The sequence below is a fragment of the Anopheles coustani genome, chromosome 2 (genome assembly GCF_943734705.1).
Source record: "Anopheles coustani chromosome 2, idAnoCousDA_361_x.2, whole genome shotgun sequence".
Classification (NCBI taxonomy): Eukaryota; Metazoa; Arthropoda; class Insecta; order Diptera; family Culicidae; genus Anopheles; species Anopheles coustani.
Genome location: NC_071289.1, coordinates 72,352,722 through 72,377,551, shown reverse-complemented (window position 1 = coordinate 72,377,551; position 24,830 = coordinate 72,352,722). Strand labels below are relative to the sequence as shown.

Genomic DNA, 24,830 nt, shown 5'->3' with positions numbered 1-24,830 from the left:
ACGCTAAATTAAAAATTTCGTCATTAATTTTTTTTTTTTAATTTTCAGATGGTCCCTGCCCAAAAATGATAAACGCTGGTATTGCTGTCGAGTTAAGAATTTTGGAGCTTTTTTGTATACTTTAAGTTTCATTAAAAACTCGAGAAAAAAGTTTGAGATAACTACACATCTTTAAAGTTAGAGAAAACGAAGAACACATTTTTAGTCAAGGGATTTTCTCTTGATATATTGAAGTCTTAGGTGGTAGATTTAATTCTAGGAAAATGTCATATCTTTGACAATCTTGGCAAACACGATAATAATCCCCATGAGGATCTATTTCTTCACATGTTCAGTTGAAAATATCAAAATAGCATATTACAGGTTTACATTATTATATTTATTCAATACGATCCAAGACATCAAGGATTTATCGTATCTTTATCACCAGATAATAAGGTGAAAGAATAGTTTTTTGGAATTGTTAGAGACTGAATAATCTTTTAGTACCTTGTAAAAACTAAAATAGCGTTATGTTGGGTACTCCAGTGCCGATTGAACCGGTGCATCATCATCACCAATCAGGCAGTTCAAATGGTGGGCTTAACGAAGAGTCGAAACGGTTGGAAACTTATTCCAGATGGCCCAAGCCGTTGATCATTATGCCTGCAATTCTGGCTCGGTTTGGATTTTATTACACTGGAGCAAGAGATATAGTCAAGTGTTACTTCTGTCTCGTTGAACTTGGCTCATGGGAACGAACAGACGATGCAGCAAGGGAACATCTACGCTGGTCGCGGCACTGCCCGTTGATGACGAGGCGCCAGACAAACAATGTGCCTCTGGACGCAAACTTTCTGAATGATGTTCCACAACCTGCGTTCGATACGGTCGGTGTGAGAAGTCAGCAAGTGTCACCTGCGCAACAAGCAGCCGAAGAACCAATAGCTCCCCGATCATTGAGGCTCACCGATGCGGTACCGGTAGCAGAGTACAACCGTCAGGTGTTGGCGAAAGAAGTTCAAGCACCCAAAGTACGTGCTAAATATCCTTCGTACGTCCAACTTGAGCAACGATTGAAAACATTCAACGATTGGCCGATTGCACTGCCGCAAAAACCGGAGCAACTGGTTGAAGCAGGATTTTTTTACACCGGAAAAAGTGACCAGGTGGCGTGTTTCAGCTGTGGTGGACAACTGAAGGGCTGGGTACCGGGTGATGATCCCTGGGAGGAGCATGCTAAATACTACGAAGATTGTCACTACCTCAGGCTGATGAAAACTCGTGCGTTCATTGATAACTGCAAAACGCAGACAACACAACAAATGGCAGAGCCTTCCAAATTGACCTTTCGTAAGGACAACCTACGGAGAAGCACCGAACCTTCGGAAGATGAAAAACGCACTGAGCCAGCGGAATCGAAGCTCTGTAAAGTGTGTTATGAAAATGAGTACAACACAGTGTTCATGCCGTGCGGTCATGTGGTGGCTTGTGGGCGGTGTGCGGCCTCTGTCCAAAGGTGCCCTTTGTGCAACGAACCTTTTACCAACGTGTTTCGAGTACACCTGTCGTGATAAGGTAGACATTTATTATCATCATTTAGTTATAAATCAATTCAATTTGTAGAAGTGATCGAAAACGGATCAAAGGCGCATGTTTACAATACACAGACTGGCCCCAAGGTGTATAAATAGGGGAATATGGCAGCACACCTGGGGCGACCTCTCGCCCAGGACCCTGATCGAGGCAGCAGATTCGTCCGTTGGAGCCTCCGCGTCATCCCGGATGTGGAGCGCTGGGTGGCCCGGTAACACGGACGGGTGAACTTCTACCTGTCGCAGGTATTGATGGGACATGGATTTTTCCGTCAGTACTTCGCGATAAAGAAGATCATCCGATCCCCGGGCTGCCCAGTCTGCCAGGGAACATGTGTTGTTCTTATGCCCTCGTTTCGGTGAGGTGCGCGAGCGGCTGCTGACCGGTCACGGAATGCAGCCCGCGACAGCAGACAACTTCGCCGAGTACCTGCTGCACAGCCCCGAGGCATGGGAGCGAGCTGCCGAGGCGGCAAGTATCGTCTGCTCCAAGCTGCAGCGGCAATGGAACAGCGAGCGGGCTGCTGAGGCGGAGCGAGAGACGGCGGCGGCCAGGAACGCGCTACGACGGGGCGCTTCGGCCGGGACCCGACCCTTCGCGGAAGAACCCTGGCAATGGACGAGCCAGCCTGGACAGCCTTCAGGATGCGGGCGCGTCAGCTGCTCGAAAACATTAGGCGGCTTCGTGGGCGACAGCACCGGATGCCGCCAGCAGTTTACGCGGCCACGATGGTTCGGATCGTAGCAAAGCTCAACCTGCACGATGCGTCCCCCGACATGTCTCAATCAAACAAATCTCCGGCGCGCTCGGCGTGGGCGGCAAAATGAACGCCAGCGGGTGAACCGTAGGAGAAGAAATGATTAAGGACAGTTGGGCCTAAATAAAAAAAAACGCGAGGTCCCGATTGGGAAGCTAGAAACTAGGGCCAAACGGCCAGAAGCCCTTCGGTGCCCCCACACAGCTCTACCGTGTAGGTGCATGCTGTGTGGGGGCACCGAAAAGGGCAAGAGAAGGGAGTAACTGAGTTTCCGTCATATTGTGATACTAGTTAAGTTCTAGTATTATAAGCGGGAATAAAGCGATCCGTGGAATGTCTACGAAGATTTCTCCATTCTCAAAAAAAAAGGTGTGTAAAAAGAGATAATATTTATAATTCCACGGATAATCGGACATATATTAAAATACGTTTATAATACCTGGTTTGAGTCTCGGCTAGTTCACTGTTGACCAGTTCCAGTTAGTTAATTTATCATAAAAAATGTTTGAATTGTTTTTTATGGTAATTTTTATTGCTATTTTCGATCTGACCAATTTTATTTGACACTATTCCCAAAAAATGTTATGAACCAACCTGATATTCATGGAAACAATTCAACCCGGTTGTGCAGTTGGCAGTTGCACACTGCGTTCTGCGGGACAGAAATGACTGAATAAATGACTGAATAAATTACTGAAAAAGAGTAGTTTTATTCAGTCAAAACGTGAGCGATTTTGAGCGACCCTCCCCTGAACTGAGTGATTCCTCTTCACACCACTCTCTCCTCTCCCCTTCTCCCTTTCCCAACCATTCGTTTGTACCCATCCAGTCATCATGCCGTACATCAATAGAACACGCAAAGTTTCCTTACATTTTAATAACTTTATTTTCCTTGTTTGTTCATTAAACAGTTGCTAATTACATACCTTATGGAAAGAAAAGAACAGACAAGCAATCACATTCCATTAGAACCTTTGAATGGACAATTACAATACTACTCCACTTACCCTGGATGCTGGACCATCGGGCATTGCTGAAGGTATTTCGGTATAATCCCAAATGAGGCCCCCCGTCGCCGCATCATCGTCATTTTTTCCACGTGTGCGCCTGAAAGTATGCAATAGGTGGCACATCGATTCAGTTTGAATATTTGAACCTTTGAATTTCCGTTAGAAGCTGTAATGACTTGAACTAATCGGTTAAACTGAGCAAGATGGAGATCATAAACCAATGAGTAGGACTGAAGAAATGAGTTTGAAACGGCGGCGCGCCCGCAGCGAGCGCAGCGAGCGGACTGCGCTAGGTCTACTGAAAATGGGAGTTTGTTATAAATTTGTGAAATAAGCACCCCTAGGTTGATTGCATAGCCGAAATTTCATAAACTCATGCAAGTAGTGCATGAGGCAATTTATGTTATACAACCTTTTCAGTATAACCACTCTCGCTTAATTTAACGAGACATTCAATTCAAACGGTTCACACAACGGCATTTGTTTCACCCATTGCATACTTTTCAGGTACATCCGCTCACAAATGGTGTAGCCACGACGGCGATTTCGGCTGGGGGGGCTTCATTTGGGATTTTACCGGTATTTCGTTGCTATACTGAAATAATTATGGATAACACTTACCTGTATAAAGAATCTTACTTACCAACATTGGTTTCATGGTAGATTTCTCATCACACATCACAAATAAACACACTTGTGGAAAATGCCCCCAACCGAATATTAATAACGCTACTTTGTGTTGCAAGCGTTTTAAAAAACGCGGTATTTATTCGGGCTATCTTCACAGTCGAATCAAAGAGCCCCGCTTCCCTTCGTAGCTTATTTTTATACTATCTGAATCGCGATGGCCGGTTCATATTCAAAATGCCCATCGGGGTCATCATTCGCGCATCTTGATCGGGCGAAATTTCGCCCAACCAAGGTAAGCATTAACTGCTTAATTTGGCCTCCCTTACTCTCTAAACCCTATCTGTCACTATCTGTTATTGTTTACTTTCTGGTGCTACTACCGCGTGGATACCTCTAGTTTATGTTGAGTCGTCGGCCAGTGTTACTTTGTAACAACACTTTTTGCACATTTTTCGGCACACTTGTATTTCCTATGCTCTTTCATATTCCTCATTCGATCCCACATCGAACAAACGTCAAATCCCATTCACTCCGGAGAGAATCCCATTCGATCCCATATCGAACAAACGTCAAATCTCATTCACTCCGGAGGGAATCCCATGTCGAACAAACGTCAAATCCCATCCACTCCGGAGGGAATCCCATTCGATCCCATGTCGAACAAACGTCAAATCCCATCCACTCCGGAGGGAATCCCATTCGATCCCATATCGAACAAACGTCAAATCCCATCCACTCCGGAGAGAATCCCATTCGATCCCATATCGAACAAACGTTAAATCCAGTCCACTCCGGAGGGAATCCCATTCGTTCCCATATCGAATGACTGTCAAAATCCCATTCGCTTCTGGGTCACGTTTCTACTGACTCATGCAACATGAGGAGCTAATCAAACTAAATTTAGGATCGGATCGAAAAACTCCATGCCTGCATCAGATAAATCAATACGATCCAGCTCCGACGTCGCAACACTAGTTGGTTAGTGCCTTCCGAACCAAGCAGGCGTGTATACGATTTTACTTATTAGCCCTTAAAGGGCTCCTTCCACGATGCGAGTATGGTAGTGAGTATGGTAGTGAGTATGATGAGTGACGGGTCCTTCGACACTCGACATACTCACCAGGCACCCATTTTCATACTCACTACCATACTCACCATTCCCGGCATCGCCGGGAGTATGGCTGATATGGCTGACGACTGTCAAATGACACAAACCTCCCGCTAGGCAGCTCGAAATATCGTTCTCAAAACGTCCTCCGCGCGAACAAACGTCCTCCATTTTTGTATGGGGATGAAACAAAAGGAGGACGTTTTTCGAGCAATCGTCCTCCTTGTCCTCCTCACCATACAAAACTGCTCGATGTGTGTGTCATGGAGGACGTTTTTGAGGACGATTTGCTCGAAATTGCCTAGCGGGCTGGCAGCAGAGGCAATGACATACAAAAGCATGGTGTAAACGAGGTTGAATACTTCAACATAGGGTGGCATGTTGTCTTTTCGGTCATACGTCCTAATGTGTCAGAGAAATATCCACCGAAGTTTACAAAAACTTTTTTTTTCAAATCTGCTAAACAAATGATGTTAAGTCGTCCTATCTTAAACAATTTATGTGTTGCGACTGAAAGTAGTGCTTTACGAGATAAATTTTACAAGTATTGTTATTAAAATATGTATCGTCAAACTAGAATAAAGAATAAAACAAAGTACTAGATATATTTAGTACGACCGAAAAATGTTTGTCTTACGTTTTATATAACTTGTAGTGATCCCAAAATGGGATTCGAATCACAACTTGGGATTCGAATCACAACTTGGGATTCGAATCACAACTTGGGATTCGAATCTCTATGGCGACTAGCGACTCTTTTACCAACTCGTTCATTCTTTTGGGATTCGAATCCCAGTTAAGGATTCAAATCAAAGGGAGTCACAAAAACTATATATTAGGATTTAAATCGTTCATTCAATATTAAGATTCGAATCACTCATTCATTCTCACTCAGAGCGCACATCACTACTATTCTGTTTTCCAAAATAATTGTAAGGAATAGGTCATCATTCTGCCGGCATAAAAATATGTCGTTCATCCACATGCGATGACGGCGGCGCTGATTTTCAAGCCGATTGCGTTCTCGACGCATTCTCCGCAATACTTGGAGGCGGGCTAAATTGCTCATGGCTAGTGCAAGTTGTTGTCTGATGTTTGAATCCATTGCCACTGCTACACTGACGATTGCAAAACTTTAACAAACTTTTTAAACCGACGCATCAAGGCCGACAAGGCTTTCTGTGATTCCTAACCATATTTACACTATTTTAGCACATGCTAAATTTCAGATTCTAAGCTGTACTAGAGCTTTTTATGTGTATTTAACGTCCACAACCGAAAGTTTTTTCATCGTTTTCTTTCTTATAAATCAAACACAAATGTTAAATTGGCGAAATAAAGTTTATTTAAGAAGCTAAAGAACAAATTAGTAAATTCATTCAGCAATGGATATTAGTAACATGCGCTTAACAAATCACCCACACTGTAGCATTCTTTGTCGGCTTCATCAGCTGGTGCGCCATCTGTCAACATAACCCATACCATTCTCGCCCATACTCACCTGGCTTCGTCCACACGGAAGCATACTCACCCATATACGGTGCGCGTTTTTGACATCTGTCAAAAACTCACTACTAGAAATCCGGCTGATACTCGCCGTGTGGAAACGGCCCTTTAGTCGTCGTTCGGGTAGCTGGTGAGTATTTTCTTAGTCTGTTCCTATCAGCAGCCTATAAATAAGCAGTGTTTTGTTCGCGTTGAGAAGTTTTTGAGGAAAATCATTTGTAATGTTTAGCTGGGTGTTACTCAATTCTGATAGATGTAGCTCCTGTTTCCGATAGCTTCAAGTCGATGGTCTCGTTGGCAGCTCCCTTGAAGTTGGTGCCATTGTCGGAGTACCGTTCTGCCAGTAATCCTCGCTTCGACACGAATCTTCTGAGTGCTGCTATGAACGCTGCAGTAGACAGAGAGGAAACCAACTCCAGATGCACTGCCCGCGTAACGAAGCACACCAACATTGCGATGTATGCGTTTGTGGTTGCTGCCTTCCTATGACTGTCCTTGACGTACCCTGGGCCGCATTAGTCCACCTCTGATTTGACAAACGGTCTTGCTTCCGCCACTCTTGATGCAGGTAACTCCCCCATTGGTTGCACCACCAGCTTCGGCGTGTTCTTGAAGCAGGATTCACCCTTCTAGCCACCAGATCTGCCGGGTTCTCGACTTCCGGCACTTGTCTTCATTGACCTCCTTCCGTGTTCCGCTGGATGTTCGATGAGCAATTCGCTACGAATGTCTTCCAACTTCCGTGAGGAGAATTCACCCAATGCCACACAGGGGCTTAGATATATTGCGGTGGCCTACCTTGAACACTCAAGACGTCCGACGAAGTGTTCCACGACAAACCCAATGTGGACACCGCTCCTATAGGCCCCGTCCCAAACTCACAATTTTCTGCCTTTGCGATGTGCTCCGGTGTGATAGCTTCAAGTGCTTCAAGCTCATTGGAAGCCCACTTGCGGAGCCCAAACCCTCCCATGCGGAACAACTCACTGAGCTCCTTGACCATTTTTCCCGCTTCCTCCGTGCTCGCTGCGCCAGACAAGATGTCATCCACATAGAAATCATTCGCGCAGCGTGAAGCCATGGGTAACTGTATACCTTCAAGGGAATCTCTCAGCTTTTCCTCGAAATTGGCAACCTTGGACAAGTTAACGACATCCTTTCCTGACTCGGTGCGCCTGGTTGAGGTCAGAGAAAACTTTTCACATTCTTCATCTTGCCCGGACCGAACGCGTTCTTCCGGTATTGCTTCCAGGCTAGCCAGCTTCTCAAATGCCCCAAGATCGTTGTCAGCCAAACAGGAACAGACGACCTCAGCTGCATTTTCGGAGACTCGTTCTTCCCTGCCGCATACAATCCAACCAAGGCTTCAGGAGCTTTGGCAAGTGAGCTGCTATCTTCAGTTGACTTTATTGGAGCAACTCACAAAATAACTCTGCACCAATCAAAAGGACTATCCGCTCACTCCGGAAGAAAGCTGGATCTGCCAATATTATTCCTTGGGGAATGTTCCAGGACTCCGTGTTCCGAGTTTGTGCAGGAAAGTTCGCTGTAATGTTTCGCAGCACCAACCAATTTTCTCGAGACACAAAGGTTGATGCTTGTGATTTCATGGTAGCTACCACCATCGTCTCTGCCTTTAGCGAAACTGCTCCGATCCCGGACAACGGTTTATTTAGTCGCCTTTTCTTTAGCTTCAACTGCTGCACCAACCGTTCGCTCATGAAGTTGGATTGCGACCCCTGATCCAGTAACGCTCTAGCTGGAAATTCTCTACCTTCATCGTTGCAAATTAACACCTGAGCTGTTGACAACTAAATCATTTTCTCTTGTGGAGTTTGTATGTACAGTACCAGGCATTCAAAGTCGGACACTTGAAAATTGAACAATCTTTTCACTTTGAGTTAAGTTATCTTCTTCTTCGAAGCACCTAGCGACACGAAACTGCACAGAGGACTTCTCCAACCTTTGTTCTTTGCGAATATTCAAAACAAAGAAACAAAAAATCCTCCAATTGCGGAAATATTGGAACACGAATGAAAAAAGTCTTGTTTTCGAGCCAGACACTAAAAGCCGGACACCTTACACATCACACAGAAACCATTGTTTTAATCTTTGGTAGCATTACCATTGGCAGTTATTACTGCTTGTAATCTTTTGGGTACACTTTCAACTAACTTCAGACAAATTTTTGGTCAACTTTTTCCAATTCTTCTTTCACTAATGATTCCAATATTGATAAGTTGGCTAATGCTTAGCAACATTTTTCATTAACGAATGTCAAACATGTTTGATTACATTTAAGTCTGCAGACTGTGTTGGGGTTAAGAAAACAAATGGGCAGTTGTAGAGCAACTACACCTTCGTCATGAAAGCTGTATGTTTAGGATGGTTGTCCAGATAAAATCCAAAGTTGTTCGTGATGCCTAGTTCTTCAACACTCGCATGCACATTTTCGTTTAGAATATTGATGTAATAAATTGCATCCATGTTTCCACGAATGACATGCAGTTTTCCTAACCCCTGGGTAGCCATACAACCCCAAATCATTATGTATCCACCCTTCTTGATTCGCAGTCTTTATGGTTATACCGTAATATATATTATAACTTTTCGTCGTAAGATTCACCAGCTTTCCTCCTTACATATTGGCAGTCATCTGATGCATAAAGGTTGATTTTTGTTTCGTTTCTTAACAAAACCTGTCAAAATAATCAAATCTAGCTACAACATGGTTGTTTGAGAAGTTTTTAGTAAAATTAAAGTGATACCTATGATCAAAATTCTACATCTTTATCCATGCATTATTTTACGAAATCAAGCCGTAGTTAACTTATTTTTCGGATGTGACTAGTTTTTTTACAGCCTTTCTTCCGAACAAATGGGGTTTTCTTAGAAAACGCCGTACAGTTAAAACGTCAAAATGTAATCCACGCATGTCACTCAGCCTTTTTTGAAGTTCAACAGCACTCGTAAATGGGTTTGAACGAACTTGTCTAATAACGTTCCGTCCGTCTTGATCGCTAATTTTACGTATTTTTTCTCTATTATTAGTTTTATTTTGAACTCTTTTGTTAGCTGTATATATCTTAATAATATCATGAACTGTTGGCCGACTTATATTCGTTAATTCATTAATTTCTCGGACACTTTTGCCCTGAGTCATGTTGTGTATGACGATTTTTCTAAAACCTATTGTAGGCATTTTCAGTGACTAAAATTTCCACTACACTTGATGCTCACCTACTAGTTACCAACTCAATTTACTTGTGCCATATTGATACATGACTATTTCTTCCATATTACCGAGAAATTCATGATAAAATGAGGTGTCCGACTTTTAGTGCCTGGCCCGAAAACAATACTTTTTTCATTCGTGTTCCATTATTTCCGCAATTGGAGTATTTTTTGTTTCTTGTTTTTGCATATTCGTAAAGAACAAAGGTTGGAGAAGTCTCCTGTGCAGTTTCGTGTCGCTAGGTGCTTCGAAGAAGAAGATAACTTAACTCAAAGTGAAAAGATTATTCAATTTTCAAGTGTCCGACTTTGAATGCCTGGTACTGTATGTTGTGGCGCTTATGCTGCTCTCTGTTTGCGGGGTAATCAGGTCGTTTTTGTTGCATACTAAGGTGTGATGCCCATGGCGCAGCGGTAGTGCGAGGAAACACCACGCCACAGGGGTGGGATCGAATCTCAAGTCTGGCACCCCCCGGTATTTCGAACGGCTGACCACCGATTTATACATAATATACCGTCCTTTTGGTCACCGAAAACTCTCCTCGGAGAGAGGCCTTGTACCGCTTGGGGATGCCGTGCCACATAAAAAAAATGTGTGATGCCGTTTCTGACAGTTTCCGCATCTTGACTGGGCCTTACAGAATCTTGCTTGATGCTCCTTTCCCAAGCAGTTGAAGCACAAAGACTCAACCTTCGCAATCTGTTGGTGGCGCTCTGACAACGACATCTTTGCAAATCTCTCGCATCTTGCGATATGATGTTCGGCCTTACACAACACACACCCTCTGAACATGTTGCCTGTCTGTGCTGCACAGGACATTGAAGCAGGATACTGTCTTTGTGAAGGCTTTCGAGTACCTTGATGATCATGATTTGCGTTTGTTCCACCGATTGCCGGCCTCGTGTCGATCCTGTTTTGCGTGTGGACGACCGAGTTTGTCAAAATCTTGATGCGGCGCTCACAAAACTCCATCAATGCCTTAAAGGTGTCCGTCTTCTGCTCGGCTGCAATAAATTCGAATGCCATTAGTGTTTGCTCGTCGAACTTGTATCTTACCAGACTTGATAATGGTATATCCCAGGAAGATACAGGCGCCTGCAGTCTATCCATTCCAAGTACTAAGCGCTTCAACTCGTTGACGATACGAATCAATTCCTCCCCCGTTGCGGCAGCCATCGGTTGCAGTTCCACTAGCGCCTTGAAATAGTCCCGTTTCAGCATCTTCGCATCATCAAACCGATCCAGTAGAGCCTGCCACGAACTGTTGTAGTTTCCTTCTACAAGCTTTACGTGGTCGAATAACCTGGCAGCTCCTTTTAGCGAAGCCAACAAATATTGCAGCTTCCTTATGTCCGACAACTCTGCATCGTGAACCATTGCAGTGAAGCGGTCCTTGAAGCTCATCCATTTTGTTTTGTCACCATCGAAAGCCGGTAAATCAATTTTGGGAAGCCTCACTTGCGAATTTGAAAAACTTGCATTCGCCATTGTGCTATTTGCGGCAGGCCTATCCACCCCATCTTGCTTCTCCAACAGAAAGCCCTTCACTCGGTGGAACTTTCCATAGAAGGCTTGTTTTTCCTTCAAAAGTTCCACCGCATCACTTTCTTCGTGCTCCGTAAGTAACTTTTCTCTCGCAGTTTCGAAGTTAGCCTTAGCCTCTTCTAACGAAATGAGGAGGCTGCTTATCTGGCATTGCTGGCTTTCTGTATAATTTTCGATGAATTCCTCAAAAAAATCAGCCCCAGCTATATACGCGTTTCAACTGACGCACCATTTTGTCCGTAACCGGCATTTTCTTTATTATTTCTGTCCCGAGAAATGCTAACTTTTTATGCCACACTGTAGCGTCGTATCAAATGCGCACGCTATGCTGGATTCGGTTGCCGCTTGACACGGTCGGTCACGTACATGTCCAAAGTTCACAATTTCAAAACGGCAACTACCACGAAGTAGTGAATCTAGCTACCATCCACTGAACTAAAACCCTATCCACGAATCAACGCTCTAACGCGGTTTATTCCGGATGAATGTTTCGACAATCCAAATTCTATCCGGTTCGAAGGACCAATGTTTCCGATAGCTTCAAGTCGATGGTTCAGCTTAGACTAAATTACATTTATTGATGTAATTTTACAAGTTATCTTTACGCTAGATCTTATCTCACTAACACTTATCACTTAATGTTATCTTTTGGTACAAAAAGTACAATACGGCCTGGCCGTTCAAATATTAAAAAAAAAAAACACTTGATAAAATGATAAAATGAGGTGTCCGACTTTTAGTGCCTGGCCCGAAAACAATACTTTTTTCATTCGTGTTCCATTATTTCCGCAATTGGAGTATTTTTTGTTTCTTGTTTTTGCATATTCGTAAAGAACAAAGGTTGGAGAAGTCTCCTGTGCAGTTTCGTGTCGCTAGGTGCTTCGAAGAAGAAGATAACTTAACTCAAAGTGAAAAGATTATTCAATTTTCAAGTGTCCGACTTTGAATGCCTGGTACTGTATGTTGTGGCGCTTATGCTGCTCTCTGTTTGCGGGGTAATCAGGTCGTTTTTGTTGCATACTAAGGTGTGATGCCCATGGCGCAGCGGTAGTGCGAGGAAACACCACGCCACAGGGGTGGGATCGAATCTCAAGTCTGGCACCCCCCGGTATTTCGAACGGCTGACCACCGATTTATACATAATATACCGTCCTTTTGGTCACCGAAAACTCTCCTCGGAGAGAGGCCTTGTACCGCTTGGGGATGCCGTGCCACATAAAAAAAATGTGTGATGCCGTTTCTGACAGTTTCCGCATCTTGACTGGGCCTTACAGAATCTTGCTTGATGCTCCTTTCCCAAGCAGTTGAAGCACAAAGACTCAACCTTCGCAATCTGTTGGTGGCGCTCTGACAACGACATCTTTGCAAATCTCTCGCATCTTGCGATATGATGTTCGGCCTTACACAACACACACCCTCTGAACATGTTGCCTGTCTGTGCTGCACAGGACATTGAAGCAGGATACTGTCTTTGTGAAGGCTTTCGAGTACCTTGATGATCATGATTTGCGTTTGTTCCACCGATTGCCGGCCTCGTGTCGATCCTGTTTTGCGTGTGGACGACCGAGTTTGTCAAAATCTTGATGCGGCGCTCACAAAACTCCATCAATGCCTTAAAGGTGTCCGTCTTCTGCTCGGCTGCAATAAATTCGAATGCCATTAGTGTTTGCTCGTCGAACTTGTATCTTACCAGACTTGATAATGGTATATCCCAGGAAGATACAGGCGCCTGCAGTCTATCCATTCCAAGTACTAAGCGCTTCAACTCGTTGACGATACGAATCAATTCCTCCCCCGTTGCGGCAGCCATCGGTTGCAGTTCCACTAGCGCCTTGAAATAGTCCCGTTTCAGCATCTTCGCATCATCAAACCGATCCAGTAGAGCCTGCCACGAACTGTTGTAGTTTCCTTCTACAAGCTTTACGTGGTCGAATAACCTGGCAGCTCCTTTTAGCGAAGCCAACAAATATTGCAGCTTCCTTATGTCCGACAACTCTGCATCGTGAACCATTGCAGTGAAGCGGTCCTTGAAGCTCATCCATTTTGTTTTGTCACCATCGAAAGCCGGTAAATCAATTTTGGGAAGCCTCACTTGCGAATTTGAAAAACTTGCATTCGCCATTGTGCTATTTGCGGCAGGCCTATCCACCCCATCTTGCTTCTCCAACAGAAAGCCCTTCACTCGGTGGAACTTTCCATAGAAGGCTTGTTTTTCCTTCAAAAGTTCCACCGCATCACTTTCTTCGTGCTCCGTAAGTAACTTTTCTCTCGCAGTTTCGAAGTTAGCCTTAGCCTCTTCTAACGAAATGAGGAGGCTGCTTATCTGGCATTGCTGGCTTTCTGTATAATTTTCGATGAATTCCTCAAAAAAATCAGCCCCAGCTATATACGCGTTTCAACTGACGCACCATTTTGTCCGTAACCGGCATTTTCTTTATTATTTCTGTCCCGAGAAATGCTAACTTTTTATGCCACACTGTAGCGTCGTATCAAATGCGCACGCTATGCTGGATTCGGTTGCCGCTTGACACGGTCGGTCACGTACATGTCCAAAGTTCACAATTTCAAAACGGCAACTACCACGAAGTAGTGAATCTAGCTACCATCCACTGAACTAAAACCCTATCCACGAATCAACGCTCTAACGCGGTTTATTCCGGATGAATGTTTCGACAATCCAAATTCTATCCGGTTCGAAGGACCAATGTTTCCGATAGCTTCAAGTCGATGGTTCAGCTTAGACTAAATTACATTTATTGATGTAATTTTACAAGTTATCTTTACGCTAGATCTTATCTCACTAACACTTATCACTTAATGTTATCTTTTGGTACAAAAAGTACAATACGGCCTGGCCGTTCAAATATTAAAAAAAAAAAACACTTATCACTTATCTATTACTAACACATCTATTACTACTAGCATAATTATCGGTAAAAGAGTAAATGAGGCCCCGGCCGCCATGTTTTCGATCATGACGTGTAGCTTGTGGGCGTTTAAACTGAATGTATGCAATTGGTGATACATTAATTCGTTAAATTCATCCTACGAGTATTTGAACCGTAGTGTGTATCGTTAACACTTTGACGGCCGCACAATTCACGGTGTCGGAACGCTTTGCGACCAGCGCGTTTGCACTAGTTCCTCCGTATCTGGCCGCCCTGTTTAATCAATCTTTTTCAATCTTTAACAGAATTTACGAACGAACAACAACGCGTCCAGTGAAATTTGTTTACTTTCCATTTGATAGTATTTTTTTTCTCTCTTTTCAGATCATCACTGCTCAAATTTTGTTATATTTATTCAATACGATTCAGGACATCAAGGAATTCCTTTGGAATTGTTAGAGATTGCAAACTAATCTCTTGATATATTTTAAAAACCAATAAAGCAATATGATGGGTACTCCAGTGCCGATTGAACTGGTGCATCACCATCACCATTCAGGCAGTTCAAATGATGGGCTTAACGAAGAGTCAAAACGGTTGGAAACTTTTTCCAGGTGGCCTAAGCCGTTGATCATTAGGCCTGAAACTCTGGCTCGCTTTGGATTTTATTATACTGGAGCAAGAGATACAGTTAAGTGTTACTTCTGTCTCGTTGAGATTGGCTCATGGGAACTAACAGACGATGCAGCAAGGGAACATCTACGCTGGTCGCGGCACTGCCCTTTGATGACGAGACGCCAGACAAACAATGTGCCTCTGGACGAAAACTTTCTGAATGATGTTCCACAACCTGTGTTTGATACGGTCGGTGTGAGAAGTCAGAAAGTGTCACCTGCGCAACAAGCAGCCGGAGAACCAATAGCTCCCGGATCGTTGAGGCTCACCGATGCGGTATCGGCAGCAGCGTACAACCGTCAGGCGTTAGCGAAAGAAGTCGAAAAATTCAAAGAACGTGCTAAATGTCCCTCGTACGCCGAATTTGAGCAGCGATTGAAAACATTCGACGATTGGCCGATTGCACTTCCACAAATACCGGAGCAACTGGTTGAAGCAGGATTTGTTTACACCGGAGAAAGTGACCAGGTGGCGTGTTTCAGCTGCGGTGGACAACTGAAGGGCTGGATCCCGGATGATGATCCCTGGGAGGAGCATGCTAAATACTACGAAGATTGTCACTACCTCAGGCTGATGAAAACTCGCACGTTTATTGAAAACTGCAAAGCCAAGAAAACTCAGCAAGTGGCAGAGCCATCCGAATTGACCGTTGGTAAGGACAACGTACGAGAAAGCAGCGAAGCTTCGGAAGATGAAAAACGCAGTGAGCCAGTGGAATCGAAGCTCTGTAAAGTGTGTTATGAAAATGAGTACAACACAGCGTTCATGCCGTGCGGTCATGTGGTGGCTTGTAGGGGGTGTGCGGCCTCTGCCCAAAGTTGCCTTTTGTGTAACGAACCTTTTATCAACGTGTTTCGACTGCACATCGTGTAATAAGATAGGCATTTGTGATGATTCGTTGTTGATCTCTACTTGGGATTCGAATACCTATGACGACGTGCAACTTTTGTACTCACTTATTTATTCATTTGGGATTCGAATCCTAATATCTCATTTTACATGTTTTAAATCATAAAAAAAGTGAAAACAAGGAACTCGAATCGCTGCCGCAAAAAGAAAAAACAACGTAAATCTTGCTACATGTGTTTTTTTGCATGCTGTACTCCTACCTCAAGAGTTCATGGTTTTTGAAAAGTGAAATAAAAAAACAAAAACTACAGGATCCACAACAACGTATAAGATCATTTAATACCAAATCACATCTCCTTTAATACCAAAAAACCGTTCTGTCACTTCCGGTGACGTACTTGCAAACATGTTTGATCGATTTCACTGAGCTAAAATACTCAACGTGTTTGAATGCCTCAGTTTCAGTTTTCAGTTCTTAGGATCAAAATACAAGTGTACGAATGTTCTTAAGGCTATATTTTATGAGCATTGAATTGGCGAAGAAATGATGTTGGCAGCTATGCGTGATGAGTTCCGCCAAGCCGCGTACGTAGAGTTGATGTTAAACATGGTTTATTGTATATCTAGCACGACCGCTTCATTCATGGCGTTGTGTAGCATTTTGTAGCGGTTTGTGTACACTGCTAGGTCAACAAGATTCGTGTTGCTGAAGAAATCCAACAGCACCGCATTGGCTCGCAGACTCCACGGACCGCCGAGGAGATGCATCAGCTTCGGATTGACAATGCTGGCTCGCTCCTTCGGTAGCAAGTAGGTAGCCTCTTCTTCGTTCTGAAATAGGAGAAAGAAAACACTCGTTGTAAAAGCATCCAGGTTGAGCGGTGCAGTAAACTTACATAGCTTCCCTGGAAACCTTGCACGCCATGTAAACTCCACCCGATGTCCCTCGGTGCATCCGGATGCTTTTGGGTGAACAAATTTTGCATAAATTCTCCAAGCTCCGAGTGTTTGAGGAACGCGCTGGAATGTTTTTTCCATGGTTTCCATATGATGTCCGATTCTGGGGGATAGAGAAGACGGTTTTTGAGAACGGTACATTTGAAAAGTCGATATTAGGTGAATGACGCAGTAAAGTATGCAATTTCTATGTCGACTGAAACAACTGGTTTTCAAAGCATCACACAACGCCTAAAGGTATGTGAAACGCAATGCACTATAATAGCAGCAAAGCTGACGTTATCTAAAAAGTATTTTTCATACAATTGGAAAACATTAAAAAATGGGGAAAATCGATGCACTGGAAATCGAAAAAAGAAGCGGGAGCTCCTGTTGGGCTATTATTTAAAAGTAGGTGACCATGCCAATATTGTGTTGAGTATGGAAAACTGGGCTGTTTTGATTACCAAAGTGTTTGTTGCACTGTTTTCCGTGAAAAAAAGTTCTAATATTAGCGATACTACATCTATTTGTCTGGATATTTCTCTTTATGCATTGGAAAGCAAGCTACCGCATGCAAAACGATCGCGTTACAACTTTCACATTCTATTATCCACTGTTCCCTCAACAATCTTTGCGTTATCAGTTGAAACTGATGGGGCAATAAATACAATCCATCAACGCCTATTATACTGTGTCATTTGCGAGATGCTACTGTGTGAAGGCCTCGCTTAAGAGAAAGAAGATAAGGTTCTACGCCCCCCATGGACAGCATCGAGTTCGAGAAGTGTCGTTAGTGTCTGTCTGCGATGAGTCTGGTTCGGTTGTGTTTCGTGCTGCTGTCGCTGGTTTGCTCGCAGCGGCAGGCATTTACGGCCGCCCGCAAGTACGAGCCGACATGGGAGAGCCTGGATGCCCGGCCCTTGCCCCGCTGGTACGACGACGCGAAGGTGGGCATCTTCATCCACTGGGGTGTGTACGCCGTGCCCAGCTTCGGCACCGAGTGGTTCTGGATCAATTGGCAGGGCAGCAAAACGGAAGCGTACGTGCAGTTCATGCGGGACAACTACAAGCCAGGCTTCACGTATCAGGACTTTGCGAGTGACTTTACGGCGGAACTGTTCAACGCAACCGAGTGGGCCGAACTGTTCGAACGGTCCGGTGCCCGGTACGTGGTGTTGACGAGCAAACACCACGAGGGCTACACGCTGTGGCCATCGCACCACACGTTCGGATGGAACGCGGTGGACGTGGGACCGCACCGGGACATTCTGGGCGAGCTGGCCGGTGCAATCCGGGCGAACGGGAAGCTAACGTTCGGCGTGTACTACTCGCTGTTCGAGTGGTTCAACCGACTGTACACGGATGACAAGCTGCACGCGTTCCTGAAGCGTGACTACGTCGACGGGAAGGTGTGGCCGGAGTTGAAGGAGCTCATCAATACCTACCGGCCGGAGGTGCTGTGGAGTGACGGCGATTGGGAGGCACCGGATGGGTACTGGAAGGCGAAGGAATTCTTCACGTGGCTGTACAACGACAGCCCGGTGCGCGATACGATCGTGACCAACGACCGGTGGGGCATGGGAACGCTCTGCTTGCACGGTGATTTCCACACCTGCTCCGACCGGTACAACCCGGGCGTGCTGCAGAAGCACAAGTGGGAAAATGCACTCACGCTCGATAAGCAAAGCTGGGGTCACCGGGGCAATGCCCGGCTGGAGGACTTTATGACCACGGCGGAACTGATCGCCGAGATTGCGACTACCGTTAGTTGTGGCGGAAACATTCTCATCAACGTAGGCCCTACGAAGGCAGGCACGATTGATCCGATCTTTGCCGAACGCCTGGTGGACATGGGAAGGTAAGTAGGGCTGCCTAGTGAATCTCAAGGAGGGCTTTGACTGAGTTTTCTTGCCCTTTTTTTATCGCCACAGTTGGCTGAAGGTGAATGGGGAAGCGATCTACAAAACTCGTCCCTGGATGTACCAGAATGATACACTTACCGCGGGCGTTTGGTATACGGCCGCACGGCAACCATCTTCTTCCGGCGTGCGCACATCAGCAAAGGCGCGAGACACCAGCTTCACCACGGTATATGCGATCGTACTGAACTATCCTTACAAAACGAACTCCGTTCAACTGGGAGTCTTCAGCAACGACGTGAGAAAGATCGTGCAAATAACGATGCTTGGTTATGGGACGGCATTGAAGGTGTGTTCCTGCGAATCTCTCTTCGATTTTATTTGGTTTCACTATCACTAACAATTACGGTTTTCCTTTTTGCCCTCCAGTGGAAGCCATCCAGCGAGGGGATTGTGGTGGAGTTTCCGGTCAAGAATGAAATCGATCGGCTCAAGCTGCACCACGGGTGGACGCTGAAGATCACACTGTCCTCCCAGTGGCCTTAGGTTCGTTACGAAGCAACGGCAGACTGGAACGGGGCAGTGGCGGCTGTTTAATTGGCAGCAATAAAAAGGAAGGCTTATGCAACAGCTCAACACAACGAACGATGCTGAGGAAAGGCCGTCGTAGCTTGAAGTTTAGCAGTTTTTCGATAATCTTTAGAGGATGTTAGGGATCGGTCGTTAATAGCGAGTAGCAGCTCAATAAACTTCACTCTCCGAACTCCGTGCCGGGTTGGGAAGGTGTTTGCATCACATTTGATTTGTATTTTGCAGATTCCACCGCCGAAAAAAAAACAAACCGCCTCTCTTGGGCTTGTGTTTCATTTGGGTTGTTTTAGTCGTTTTGGCGATTCGGTATGACAAACCTAATCCATTACGACACGGTTGCGGTCGCGAGCCGGCGGCCCGGTAGAAAATGTGGGTCAGTGTCGGAATCGGCCTCGGATGCTGCGAGTTTTAAGGTGTGTGTGTGTTTTTTGTACTACGAAGCTTGCTTGTCAAATGGCGCCTATAGGATTCGTAACGCCGGAAAGCACAACCGGGGTAGCGAATGTCAAGGGCGAAAGTTAGAAGACTCTCGTGGGTCGGAACCGTTGGACTCCATACTGTCCCCCTTATACATCATCGGAAGGGCATGATAATAGAAGCCCTGTAGTGATTACCTGCAAAAACGGCATCTGCCACACGGTCACGATCCCAAGCGCTTCATGGGGACATAAAAAGAGACATAAAAAGGGAAAATTCGTGCCCCAGCCCGGAAAGCGTACTGGGTTTACGCAAGGCCATCGTTTTCCAATAAGAATTGTCTCCAATGCAAGTTATACGGACGTGGAGTAAACATGTTGTAAAGCTTATTTTCAACTCCCTTCAAAGTGGTTGTTTTTGTTTTACCAATTCTGATATCTCAAGTTTTAGTGCACCGATTTCAAAGTGATATTTTAGAGCTTGTAATTAACTACATTATTTATCATACATTACAACGAAGTGTATAATACTTGGGTTGCTGAAAACATAAAAAATATATAATAATCTTGGTAATGAAATTGTTAAAAATTAATTACGCTGTTCAGCAGGAGCGATAAATAAGAGTAGCTAAGACTAATGTTTTCTTAAAGGAGCATAATTGAGGTGATTAAATAATCTCAAACCTGGGTCGTCAAAACAAACGTATTGTTATCTAAGCTAAAATGAAGGAATAGAACAAATTCTGATGGAAGTTATGTTGCAAAACACTGTTGCTCATCTTATCAGCAGTTTGATTTGATTGGACAATATGAGATGCTATTAGAAGCGAAATGAAAACGTTCTTTGCGTCGAAAACCAGAGGTCATCGAGAAGCGGCCGAGTACCAGTCAGTTTCTATCAGCAATGTGTTCGGTACGGTTGTCTTTAGCAATCCTGAGCCTGGTGGTTTGCGCCGTTACCGCCCTTAGGTACGAATCGACATGGGAGAGCCTGGACTCTCGTCCCCTTCCCCAGTGGTACGACGATGCCAAGGTGGGCATCATGATACACTGGGGTGTGTACTCGGTGCCAAGTTATGGGTCCGGTAATACCGCCGCGTGGTTCTGGTATCACTGGAAGGTGAATAAATCGCCAAAGTTTGTCCAGTACATGCGGAAAAACTACAAGCCAGGTTTTACGTATCAGGAATTCGCGAGTGACTTTACGGCGCGATATTTCGATGCCGCCGAGTGGGTTGACCTTTTCGAACGGTCCGGTGCCAAATACGTGGTGCTAACGGGTAAACACCACGATGGATACACCCTGTGGCCATCCCGATACTCTTTCGGGTGGAACGCGGTCGACGTGGGGCCACATCGGGACGTTTTGGGCGAGCTGGCCGATGCGATTCGGGAGAACGGGAAGCTAAAGTTCGGTGTATTCTATTCGCTGTTCGAGTGGTTCAACCCTCTGTATATTGATGATAAGAATAACGCGTTTCAATGGCGTAATTTCGTAGATAAGAAAATGGTACCAGAGTTGAAGGAGCTCGTCAACACCTACCGTCCGGATCTGTTCTATGCCAACGACTGGATGTCACCGATCGAGTACTGGAGGACGAAGGAATTGATCGCCTGGCTGTACAACGAGAGCCCCGTAAAGGACACGATCGTGACAAACGATATCTGGGGCAAAGGAGTGGAATGCTTGCACGGAGATTTTCGCTCGTGCTCCAACTTTGCCAAGACGGGTGTGCTGGATAGGCATAAGTGGGAACACATGGAGAAACTCGATAAGCTCAGCTGGGCTCATCGGACCAATGCCCGGGTGGAGGACTTTATCAGCACGGACGAGTTGATCGCAAAGATCGTGAGCACCGTTAGCTGCGGCGGAAATATTCTTGTCAACGTTGGCCCCACGAAGGAGGGTACTATCGAGCCGATCTTTGCCGAACGCCTGGTGGAGATGGGGCGGTAAGTATGTGACCTCGGAGAGTTGCCCCTTTGTTGCTTACCGGCAGAATTTTTCCGCTAATTTCCTCTCACAGCTGGCTAAAGGTGAATGGGGAAGCGATCTACGAAACTCGCCCTTGGTTGTATCAAAATGACACGAGCACCGGAAGCGTATGGTACACAACTCCTTCCGAAAACTCTCTGTCGGTCTACGAATCCTCACCAATGAAGCTCACCAAGCGCACGTCTGTTGGCACCACGGTTTATGCGATCGTGTTGGACTATCCGTATGCTACTAACTCCGTGAACCTGGGAGTCTTCAGCAACGACGTGTGGAAGATCGTGCAGATAACGATGCTCGGCTACCCAACAGCACTGGAGGTGTGATCGTGCATTAATGTTTCGGTTCCTCCTGCTTACCCTATCAACTAACGATAACGTTTTTCCTTTTGGTCCCTAGTGGAAGCCATCCAGCGAAGGGATTGTGGTGGAGTTTCCGGTCAAGAATGAAATCGATCAGCTCAAGCTGCGCCACGGATGGACGCTGAAGATCACACTGTCGTCGTAGGGAGCCAAGCATTGTAATGAACAGACCAACGGAATGAACTACATTCTTAGGCGACGTAGCTTTTGAGCATACTGGGCTTATTGCTACAAAGAAGTCTTCTTCGGTTCAACTAAATTAAATAAATATTATCGCTAGGTTCGTCGTGGCTTTGCTTGACACCCGAAAAGCGTCTCCCGCATTTGTGTTTCATTTGGGTTGGTTTAGTCGTTTTGTGCGACTCTGACATATCTAATCCATTACGACACGGAGATCGCGAGCGCATCGGCTGACAATGTGGGTCAGTGTCGGAGTCGGCCCCATATGTTTTACCGCAACAAAACAAACCCCCCACAGTGAAGCTTTTTTTTTTGTTGTAAAACGGCGGCTTTGATTCGTAACGCACAACCAAGGTAACGAATGTCAAGGGCGAAAGTTAGAAGACTCTCGTGAGTCGGAATCGTTGGACGGTGTGGATGTCACTCGATGCTACGCTATCGGTAGGGGTAGAGACTAATGCGGTTGAGAACTTGGGTAAAGGGTATTTCCTACACGATCATGAATGCAAACGCCGGCGGTATGGGATTGGGCATAAATGGACAATTAAACGATCGTGTGCCACCCCACGAGGGATGCTGTTTACGCGAGGCCAAACGTTTATAACTTATCCACATTAAGAACGCCGCTACAAACAGGGGCCAAGTATCGGGTAAACAACCCTTTTTTTGCGCACTTGGAAAGACACAGTTTTACCGGGGTACTAATGCATCTCCTTAAGTGGCACCAAACGACAATGTCTATGTATAGCAGACTGCAATTTTTCACAATCATCACTGAACTACATTTCACAAATAAAAAATCTTCATCGCTCTGGATCTTGGAACGTCGTATGGAAGGTTTAAAAAAAAGTGCATTGTACGTTCGGCCACAAGCCTGGCAAAACCTCAATTGGATAATAGCGCTTTATCGAGGCACTTTAGCTACACACTTGATTGACCCCGCACCGACTACCCGAACCCCTGCCGAACTTACCATTTAAGCTGGCCTCATGATTGTAGGTGATAAGTATGTACTTTCCCTCTCGGCGCATGTCTCCGATGGTTAGATCGTAAGATTCCCCATCCGCATCGTATTCGCCAGCGCTGGCACGTTCCTCTGCCGGCTCTTCGGATGTAGAAAGCAAATGTCTCCGGTAGACTAGATCGCCGAGTTCCTGCTCGAGCAGCGCCAGCAGCACCACATGCTGCTCGGGATGGTTGTGGAACCCGAGAGGGAAACGTCGGAAGTCTAGGAATACGGTCTCCTCCGACAGTATCACGAACCGACGGATGTCCTGGAGGATCGGCACGAGTGAGGCCACGCGGAAGTGTTCGTTCATGATCCAAAAGTTACGCGTCCCGTTGTGCGACGGATAGTAGCCGACGGAGAAGTCCAGATAGCGCACGCCAAACACGAGCTGACTCCAGATGTCCAGGCTCTGGCGGAAGCCAATCTTTTTCAGCACAACATTGCCGCCGTTGGTGCGCGTCTGGTAGCAGCCGGAGCAGTGTGTCCCCGGTAGGAACAGATCCTTGAGCGACATGTTGCCCAGGCTGGGCTCGGCAAACATCCAGGCGGGTTGTATTTTTAGGCAGTCGAAGTACTGCAGATGACCGGTCGCATCGTAGCTCGTGAGGTAGAAGTCGAAACAGATGGGCTTGGTTTTACGCTTCGGAATGTGCTGCAGAACCTGCTCGTAGCTCCAACCCCCCGGTAGCTTCTGGTGGCCAAATTTCACCGCACTTATCACATGCCCGGTAGGCTCTCCGTTAACCAGCACTTTGGCGATCGGTGGAGCGTTCGATAACGCCGGATTTTCTGTGTATAGCCCAATCCAATCGGGAGGACTCTCGCATCCGGGACCCCAATTGATTACCAACGGTGCATCTTCGATGGTGCGGGAGTACGCCGAGATAGTAAGATAAACTGGACAGGCTTCACCAGACACGCTCAAGAAGAGTGTCGCTAGGGTACCACAAACGCCTACTAAGATACTTCTTAACCTGCTGCGCATGATGTCTGATCGTGTGTCTTCACTGTTGAACACTGCAAACGTCCGTCAGCTTCAAGCTTCTCACCAAGACTGGTCGGCTGCCCGGACAGGACTGGTATTCATTGTACTGGTCTGATCACGACACCACAAGGCAGCTCCAAAGACCCGAGCATATCGCGCGAACTCTCTTTCGCACGGTTCCCACATCTTACTGGTCACTTATGTTTCTCTTTTGCTCGCTGCTGGCGCTGGTTAGGCGCGTTTGTGTGATAAAACGAAAATGCTCAAAGGATCGCACCGGCGGGGCGAGGTTATCAGACGACAAGATCTGTCTGTGATCCACCGAGACGTCTAAATAATCTGTTAATGCACTGCTCATTGGGACTGCTGAATACTCTGATCTTGCAATCGAAGGTGACCAAATGATTATGTTATCGCTGTTTAGCCGTGGAATTAATTGATTTCCGCTTTGTTGCTGCTTGCAGCACGTTTTGTAATAGTTAGCTTAAGCTAAAAATATACTATTTCAGTCAGGGTTTACAATCAAAGCTAGCAATCCATCGATGTTTAGCTCCACTGTGGATTTCGTCTGATACTGGATCGTTCCCTCGCTGGACCCAAACAAACCATAATATTTACGCCAGCGATAAACGGGACACGGGAGCTACATTTACGATGCGCCGCCCGGGGGTAATGCCATACCCCTGAACACCTGGCTACACGGCGCTGAACACCTGGT

At 45.7% G+C, this 24,830-nt stretch overlaps 4 protein-coding genes across 4 annotated transcripts; 3 read left to right on the top strand and 1 right to left on the bottom strand.

Moving 5' to 3' along the window:
- The first annotated feature begins 512 nt into the window (after nt 1-512).
- Nucleotides 513-15,802, top strand: LOC131264975 (death-associated inhibitor of apoptosis 1-like). The gene is made up of 3 exons (XM_058267236.1): nt 513-1,538; nt 1,939-2,050; nt 14,994-15,802. The coding sequence occupies exons 1-3, from the start codon at nt 513-515 to the stop codon at nt 15,800-15,802; spliced, it is 1,947 nt and encodes a 648-aa protein (XP_058123219.1).
- Nucleotides 15,803-17,523: 1,721 nt separating this feature from the next.
- LOC131264974 (putative alpha-L-fucosidase) lies at nt 17,524-19,330 on the top strand. The gene is made up of 3 exons (XM_058267235.1): nt 17,524-18,575; nt 18,649-18,925; nt 19,006-19,330. Exons 1-3 carry the CDS (start codon nt 17,524-17,526, stop codon nt 19,120-19,122), a joined length of 1,446 nt encoding a protein of 481 aa, XP_058123218.1. The 3' UTR covers nt 19,123-19,330.
- Nucleotides 19,331-20,487: 1,157 nt separating this feature from the next.
- Nucleotides 20,488-22,235, top strand: LOC131264972 (putative alpha-L-fucosidase). Its single transcript, XM_058267234.1, has 3 exons — nt 20,488-21,536; nt 21,611-21,896; nt 21,976-22,235. Exons 1-3 carry the CDS (start codon nt 20,488-20,490, stop codon nt 22,081-22,083), a joined length of 1,443 nt encoding a protein of 480 aa, XP_058123217.1. The 3' UTR covers nt 22,084-22,235.
- Nucleotides 22,236-22,548: 313 nt separating this feature from the next.
- Nucleotides 22,549-24,112, bottom strand: LOC131264971 (uncharacterized). Its single transcript, XM_058267233.1, has 2 exons — nt 23,092-24,112; nt 22,549-22,553 (listed from the first exon to the last, which is right to left on the bottom strand). The coding sequence occupies exons 1-2, from the start codon at nt 24,110-24,112 to the stop codon at nt 22,549-22,551; spliced, it is 1,026 nt and encodes a 341-aa protein (XP_058123216.1).
- Between the last annotated feature and the right edge of the window lie 718 nt (nt 24,113-24,830).

Bases quoted from the DNA above. Each gene is read 5' to 3' on its own strand.
- LOC131264975 (XM_058267236.1), top strand. From the start codon at position 513: ATGTTGGGTACTCCAGTGCCGATTGAACCGGTGCATCATCATCACCAA. The intron at 1,539-1,938 runs GTACACCTGTCG...CGTTTCGGTGAG, and splicing joins CTTTTACCAACGTGTTTCGA to GTGCGCGAGCGGCTGCTGAC. The intron at 2,051-14,993 runs GTATCGTCTGCT...GGGAACTAACAG, and splicing joins GCGAGCTGCCGAGGCGGCAA to ACGATGCAGCAAGGGAACAT.
- LOC131264974 (XM_058267235.1), top strand. From the start codon at position 17,524: ATGAGTCTGGTTCGGTTGTGTTTCGTGCTGCTGTCGCTGGTTTGCTCG. The intron at 18,576-18,648 runs GTAAGTAGGGCT...TTATCGCCACAG, and splicing joins CGCCTGGTGGACATGGGAAG to TTGGCTGAAGGTGAATGGGG. The intron at 18,926-19,005 runs GTGTGTTCCTGC...TTTGCCCTCCAG, and splicing joins GTTATGGGACGGCATTGAAG to TGGAAGCCATCCAGCGAGGG.
- LOC131264972 (XM_058267234.1), top strand. From the start codon at position 20,488: ATGTGTTCGGTACGGTTGTCTTTAGCAATCCTGAGCCTGGTGGTTTGC. The intron at 21,537-21,610 runs GTAAGTATGTGA...TTCCTCTCACAG, and splicing joins CGCCTGGTGGAGATGGGGCG to CTGGCTAAAGGTGAATGGGG. The intron at 21,897-21,975 runs GTGTGATCGTGC...TTTGGTCCCTAG, and splicing joins GCTACCCAACAGCACTGGAG to TGGAAGCCATCCAGCGAAGG.
- LOC131264971 (XM_058267233.1), bottom strand. From the start codon at position 24,112: ATGCGCAGCAGGTTAAGAAGTATCTTAGTAGGCGTTTGTGGTACCCTA.